Source organism: Camelina sativa, chromosome 1 (assembly GCF_000633955.1).
Source record: "Camelina sativa cultivar DH55 chromosome 1, Cs, whole genome shotgun sequence".
NCBI classification, from domain to species: Eukaryota; Viridiplantae; Streptophyta; class Magnoliopsida; order Brassicales; family Brassicaceae; genus Camelina; species Camelina sativa.
In genome coordinates, this window is record NC_025685.1 from 17,950,608 (window position 1) to 17,957,833 (window position 7,226).

Consider the following 7,226-nt stretch of genomic DNA (forward strand, 5'->3'; position numbering starts at 1 on the left):
TTGAGAGAAGAGGAAATTCACGGAGAGCAGAGGAGATCTATGCCGGTTCACAAGCGGTGGTGAAGAGAGCTCCGATTGAAGCAGATGTTAAACTTGAATGGTATCGGCATATCAATCTCGGTACAGTTTTGAATCTTTTAGCTGGGATTTACAGTTCCAATTCCATATATGGTAGAAACTCTTTTTTTGTTACATCGTTTTTGTAAATTTGTGAACTTGGTGAGAATTACGAATCCATCGTTTTTTTTTTTTTGAAATCTTGATTTTTTTATTTTGGGTATGAGCTTATTAGAGTTCTTAGTTGTATTTTGATGTTTTAGAACATATAGTTTAATTTTTAGATTACATTGATGGAGATATCAAGCTTAAAGATGTTTACATTACTTTAATTCGTTTGCTCTTTTTTGGTGTCTTTGTGTTAAAAAAGGTTCTGTAATGAAGAAATCTCGAGAAAGTGGTTTCTTGTTCTGTGGTTTGTGTGGCAATATGCTGGTCTTGAAATCAACCAAGTGTGCAGAATGTCCACTTTGCAAAACAACGAGAAATGCTAAAGGTATCCATGAGTTTCTCTCTTTATAATTTATATCATCAGAATCGAAACAGTTTTTGTTTCTTGTGCTTTGATCTTTCGTTGTTTTCAGATATCATTGACAAGAACATAGCTTACACAGTTTCTAGTATGTTTTTTGCTGCATCACAGAATCTGTATGTTATTCGTAAGCTGTGTTGTGTAAATTTGGTTTCTGTTTCACAGAGTTGTGATGATCTCTATGCTCTTGGTTTGTCTTAGTCCATTATTAATTAGGCTATGAACACACGCTCACATACAAAAAATGAAAAAAAAATCATTTCCTGCTATGTAATTAGTTTTAGGCATGAACATTGGACACTGTTTTATTTTTTTGCAAGAACATTGTATCATAAACATTAGTATACAACTCATGCTCTCTGCTTACTACAGGATATCATAAGAGAATTAGGAATATCTCTGTTTGGTGAAAAGGCGCAAGAAGACGCAAAGCTGCTACAGGTTTGTAATAAGATAACAGTTCTCACACGTTTTTTTCTCAATACATGGATTGTGATGTTGATGGATGATTCATCTCTTTGCAGATCAAAAAGGCGTGAGAGAAATGCCATCACCCAGAGCTTGTATACACAACCAGACAGGTATAAGTTTTAGATTCTTTGTTTCAAGTTCTTGTCTTCTTTAATTCAACTTCAACGACAATTTAAGTGAAGCTTTTGGTTCATTTCTGCTATTTGTCAGTATAGTCTTATTGGCTTCAATTCTCTACTAACTCACGATGCAGCAAAGCAGTTCCTTGCCTCCTGTTACAAGGATATTACCAAGTATGACTCTCCAGTGGTTTTGAAATTCATTTACTCGAGTCTTATATAATTCTTTGGATTCATGTGTTACCATCTTCATTTGTTGTTTATGGTTCTACTTGTTTTGCTATATTGATGTTAATCTGCAAAAGGAGTCTCAATGTTCTAGACATCACATTATTCAAATGCATAGTTGTTACATAGTTGCATATTTGTTGTTCACGACATAGGTACAGTCGTATGGAGCTTGGTGGAGGAGAAGAAGAACATGCCCGCGGGCATGCCCGTTAGTCTGCAAACCTAAGCAGGGCGGGCATGGGCATTGATACGTTGCCCGCCGCTCGTGGCGGACCTGTCCGCGGCGGATCACTGAAAAGACGGGACTGTGATGGACAGTCCGTTTGGGCGCGGGCATGCCCGTTTGACATCCCTATAGATGACTTATATAAATTTTGATTGATTTGTTTTCTATTGCACATTTAAACATTGCTTTTTAAGAAATATTATAAACTAACTTATAAGTTATAAGTTTGAATTTTTGATCCGTAAGGTAAGCCCGGAAAAGCCCAAAAATTTTTGTAGCCATGTTAGAGGCGGGTCGGGCTTTGAAATATAGGCTTGAAAATATTTTGGCCGGACCGAGAAGGGCTCAAATATATGTGGATTTCGGGCTGGACTGGGCCGAGCCAGCCCGAGTGACACCTCTATGTGCCACATCACGTTGTCTTTCAGTTCATAGACCTTTGCCAACATAATAATAAAAAACACGACGACTCTAATCGTTTGTTCTTCTCCTTCACACTATAAGACTGCTCTTGAATTCAGTTCGAGAGAAGAAACAAAAGAATCATCACAAATTTTTGCCTTCGATGAAACAAATATAAAGAGAAGAAGAAGCATAGGTCATTGTTAAAGAGGAAAAGCAATCTTACCAAATTTACCTTTGATTAATTTGAACAAGAATTTCATCAAAATTTACAGATTCTGAAATCAAATTCTCCAGTTATCGAGAAATCTTTGGAAGAACAGGAGAGATTACAAATTAGGAGAAGGAAAAAATTTGAAAAGATATCATAGAGAAAGAGAAATAGAAGGAGAAAGGAGAGAGAGAGAGAAACGCATAGTGATATGAAGAAGAAAGAAGAAGAGAAGAGAGACATACAGATATCAATTCCTCATGTAAGCCCATCCCTAACCACACAATTGACGTCTGATATACAAAATATTAAAAAATTCATAACAGAGCAACTTGGAGATGACAAAATTCATTAATTTTTTTTAGAATCGCAGGTCCAATCGAAGTAAAGATGTCGTTTTTATTCAAACTTTTAGGGTTGATTCAAGAAGAATTATTAGTGTTTGTGTAAATTGACTCACCTATTCTTTATTGACTTAGGTCTTAAATGAAGATGATATTGAGCAGTTGCTGCTTTGGATCAGAACATTTTCTTTTTTTTCAAGGTTTATTACAATACATATTACTTACTACTATTTCTAGAACTCTCTATGTGAAAATTATCATTATTTATTTTTCTTTCGATCTTAATGAAATTCAAAAGTTTCATCTTTGGTTTATGTCAGATTTATGAGACAAAAGATTGAAGTGGCTAAACCTAAAGTACTATAAGAGATCCATCAAGAACATTTAAAATGTAGACATCAAAGAGTAATATGTCTTACTGTTCTAGAGGGTTCGTGAGTGAGAAACAAATCAAGAACTAATGGTTTGTAATCCCTAAACTTATTTGGTAATAAAATTTAAAATGTTTTTAGAAATTAAATTTATGAAATAAAAAAAAAACTCAAGTATCATATGATGATGTAAATAATAATTATAATAAAATACTATTGAAATTACTTATGAATTGATTCCAGATAACATATATTAAATTATGAATCGAGAAAAACAAAACAGAAAAATATGACAAAAAATAATATAAAAAAATCAATCTTGCGGCGTAGCGCGGATACCAATCTAGTATTATTTAATTTTAAAAACAAATACCACATAAAAACAAGAGAAAAAAAGAGTTTATCATTATGGGTATATATATGAAAATATATGGTATGTATATGTGTCTGTCAAATTTTTTAGTTTTTTTTTGCATAAGGATTATAATTATCTTTGTTAACATATTTCCTACATACGCTTAAGCTCTCATAGCAAGTGGAACCCATTCTCGGATAAATATTTCGGCAGCAATAAAGTTTATATCCTGAGTTATAGTAGCAATGATCTTTCACAGGTGAACTAACAAGGTCTTTGAAGAAATTACCGACATATTAAAAAAAATATCCATTTAAAAAAAAGTATAGAGTATTCAAATATGATTAATGAAGTGGTGCTGATGATTAATTAATTAACTAAGTTTAATTATAAAAACAAGAAGGCAGAAAAATAGAATTAAAGATTTTAATTAACTAAACTTAATTAAATAAAGATAATTAATTAAAAAATAAAAAATGCTAACAGATCAAATAAAAAAAATCTAGAAAAATAAAAAAATATATATATTTTCTCTCTCTAATAACTCCGCATGTTTCTACTTCCCAACTAATATAGTAGGTTTTTTTTTCGTGCAACATAGTAGGATTAGATGTTAGTTTAAAATTTATGTTAAAAACTTCAATTTTACCTTTTTAAAATTCCAAATTTTTATTTTTTTCTCATAATCAATCGTAATATAAATGTTTTTTGAAAAGGAAATATGCTACAAATCTGGAACAACGTAACGACCGACTTTTAAACAAATGTAATTAATTCCATAAAGCATAATACACTGAGAAAGTAATGATTCATGTCTTCGCTTTCGGCGAGAAATATAAAAATAAACAATAATATATGAAAAAGGCTAGTCCATTTATATAGCAAGCCAGAACCTCAAAAGAGACGCATCATCATCATAACAATGGCGTCCTCAACTATTCTCATCATGATCTTCGCGGCTGTGGCATTGATGTCGGGCGATAGAGTTCAAGCAGCAGTGGACTGCTCGTCGTTGATACTAAACATGGCTGATTGCTTGTCCTTTGTGACGAGTGGTAGTACGGTGGAGAAGCCGGAAGGGACATGCTGCTCAGGGCTCAAGACTGTGGTTAGGTCAGGACCTGAGTGTCTATGTGAGGCTTTCAAGAACAGTGCTTCTCTTGGTGTTACTCTTGATCTCTCCAAAGCTGCTTCTCTTCCCACTGTTTGTAAAGTTGCTGCTCCTCCTTCTGCTCGTTGTGGCCGTAAGTTTCCCATTGTTCATTGGTTCATTATTTTTACTAATTAATTTGTATATTTTGTTGAATGTTTTGAAAATGTTGTGTTGTAGTTTCTGTCTCTGGATCTCCTCCTGCTTCTGCCCCTGGTATGTGATCTCATACTTAGACTAATCTTTCTGTTTTGTTGAATTTATGAAACAGAGATTTTGTTTTATCATGTTTGCGAATTTTGATTTAATCTGGTTTTTTGGTTCTGTTTTAAACAGGAAAACTAAAACTGAAATAATTACTATTCTGTATTTAAAGATATTTAAGGTTTATGTTGATGTAATTAAAACAGTTATTAATGAATTCTGAATTTGACCACACAAAAAAAAATGAATTCTGATTTTTCAATTTGGTTCGGTTCTTGCATAAAAACCGGCTATATAATTTATACGAAAATGTGTTAAACTGTTATTAAGTTATCAAAATATAGAATATTGTTTCTAAATTTCAGATAGAAGTATATTTTCGATATGCATATTTGCAAAGTTTTATCTTTAAAAACGCATTACTTGTCCTGTAGTACAAGAATTTTAAAGATAACTACAGAAAATGNTTTTTTTTTTTTTTTGAAAAAGTCACATTCACCTTTCATGTGTCAATTTTATTGAGATTTCTCTCTCTTATTTTTAGCTATTTAATATTAATTTACATTTTGAATTGGAAAAAATCATTCACATATAGTCTTCACCTCATTTGTATTCTATATGAAATTTTCCGCACTCTTCAAACACCAAATTATTAATAGTTTTAGCTTTTATTATTTCAATAATATACATTATGGTACAAGAGGTGTGAGAGACTATCAAGACGATGCACATAATACGAGATGTGTCTAATTAGTATTAGAAGTGGAAGAGAGATTTGTAAAATGTTTGGTTCGTGTATTAAAGAATCTTCGCAGCCTGTTTGATGCTTCAACCATGTCGTCTCTGCATCCAAACCCACTAATCCTCAAATACTCATCTCCACCTGGTCCGAAACCTGAGCCCGGTACTGTTATTATATGAGTGTTTTCTAGGATCTCAGCAAAAACATCCCACGACTTTGATCCCTTAAAGTGCACCCACAAGTATGGAGCATTTACACCACCATAAACCTTGAGACCAAGTGAGACTAGAGTGTCCATCAGTATCTTCCTGTTCTCTTTGTAGTAATTGATCACCGACCGTGATTCCTGTCAAGTTTTAACCCAAAAAAACATAAAGAGAAAGTCGAAGAAAACGAAGCAAAAATGTGATAAGAACATATCTCATACTATCGACCCTTTAATCAAAGCCAAATTAAACTTAACCATTTCATTAGTGAGAGTACACATGTAACTTAACATGTCAGTAGTTAGTACCATTCCTAATGAATGTGGGATATTTAAGATATTTTAAACAAATGCTATACATTTTTATTACCTTAAGGCCACCAGAAGAAAGGCATGCTAGTCCACCCGCCTGAGCAATATTTGACGCTCCATTGAAAGAAGTGGTCACAATGCGATGAAAATCGTTGATAATGGGAAAACCATTAGAGTACAATAGCTCATCAGGGATGATACTCCAACCAAGCCGAACACCAGTGAAACCAGCAAACTTGGAGAATGATGAAACTTCAATGGCGACCTAGCAAAGAAAGTAATATGATTATTGAATGAAAAATACCACAAGGAATAAACATATGAATATGTAAACTCCTCTCACCTCCCTAGCACCAGGAATTTCATATATAGAACGGGGGCTACCATCTTCGATAAAAGCAGCATAAGCGGTGTCAAAAATAATAATGGAGCCATTTCTCTTTGCAAAATCAACTAGTTGGCGTAGTTGTTTCCTGGATGCTACATAACCAGTAGGGTTATTAGGAGAACAAAAGAAGATGACATCAGTCCTTGGGGTCATAGTCAGATCAGGGAAAAAACTATTGTTAGGTCCACATGGCATGTAGACAACGTTTTGATACTTCTTGGTTGATTCATGGAAATGACCAGTCTGACCAATTATCACACTTGAATCTATGTAAGCCTGAATCCACACACACACAAAAACAAAACAAAAAAAAGCAGCATAAGAAGCAAAAAACAAAACAGCTTCTCATTAAATAGGGAAGATGTTAACATAAAACATTACCGGGAAGGTAGGATCTTGCACTGCAATTGTGACATTTGAGCCTAGGAGTAGCTGAAGATTCCAAAACTCAAATCAGCATAACGTCGAAAGATTGTGTCAAATATCCAAAAAAAAACAAAAACAAAAAAAGACTCCCTAGCTGCATCATACCTGAAGTCGAGAAATATCACTTTGTGCACCATCTGATACAAAAACTTCATTGCTTTTTACACGAAGGTCTCTATAAAACGTTTCAGCAATAGCTTTTCGCAGGTTCTAATAATAAGAAGAAAAAAAAAATCAATACAAAGAAGTATAACAGCGTCACAGCGTCACAGCGTCATGCTATATAAAGTAACAACATATATAAAATGATATGATTACCCTGACCGAATAAACAACAAATTAAAATGGTACGTACAACTTTAGTCATAGAAAAATGAAATAGAGAACCGGTCCTTGATTACCTTATTCCCTTGTTCAAGTCCATAGCCTCTATATCCTTCTACGGTCGATAGGCCATGCGCAAACTGAATAATCAAAACC

At 33.6% G+C, this 7,226-nt stretch overlaps 3 protein-coding genes across 3 annotated transcripts in view; 2 read left to right on the forward strand and 1 right to left on the reverse strand.

The window, feature by feature from the left end:
• LOC104709355 lies at nucleotides 428-790 on the forward strand. Its single transcript, XM_019233334.1, has 2 exons — nucleotides 428-553; nucleotides 642-790. The coding sequence occupies exons 1-2, from the start codon at nucleotides 436-438 to the stop codon at nucleotides 788-790; spliced, it is 267 nt and encodes an 88-aa protein (XP_019088879.1). The 5' UTR covers nucleotides 428-435.
• On the forward strand, nucleotides 4,213-5,122 carry LOC104793619 (non-specific lipid-transfer protein-like protein At2g13820). The gene is made up of 2 exons (XM_010520016.2): nucleotides 4,213-4,563; nucleotides 4,650-5,122. The coding sequence occupies exons 1-2, from the start codon at nucleotides 4,242-4,244 to the stop codon at nucleotides 4,691-4,693; spliced, it is 366 nt and encodes a 121-aa protein (XP_010518318.1). The 5' UTR covers nucleotides 4,213-4,241; the 3' UTR covers nucleotides 4,694-5,122.
• The window catches only part of LOC104793629 (aminotransferase ALD1-like), an 11,244-nt gene continuing 9,158 nt past the window's right edge, over nucleotides 5,141-7,226 (reverse strand). Inside the window, exons 5-10 of the mRNA XM_010520027.2 lie at nucleotides 7,148-7,210; nucleotides 6,852-6,956; nucleotides 6,702-6,752; nucleotides 6,276-6,596; nucleotides 5,991-6,197; nucleotides 5,141-5,761 (exon numbers count right to left, since the gene is read on the reverse strand). Of these exons, the coding sequence (XP_010518329.1) occupies nucleotides 5,420-5,761; nucleotides 5,991-6,197; nucleotides 6,276-6,596; nucleotides 6,702-6,752; nucleotides 6,852-6,956; nucleotides 7,148-7,210 (1,089 nt within the window). The 3' untranslated portion in view covers nucleotides 5,141-5,419. The remainder of the gene's footprint in view (nucleotides 5,762-5,990; nucleotides 6,198-6,275; nucleotides 6,597-6,701; nucleotides 6,753-6,851; nucleotides 6,957-7,147; nucleotides 7,211-7,226) is intronic.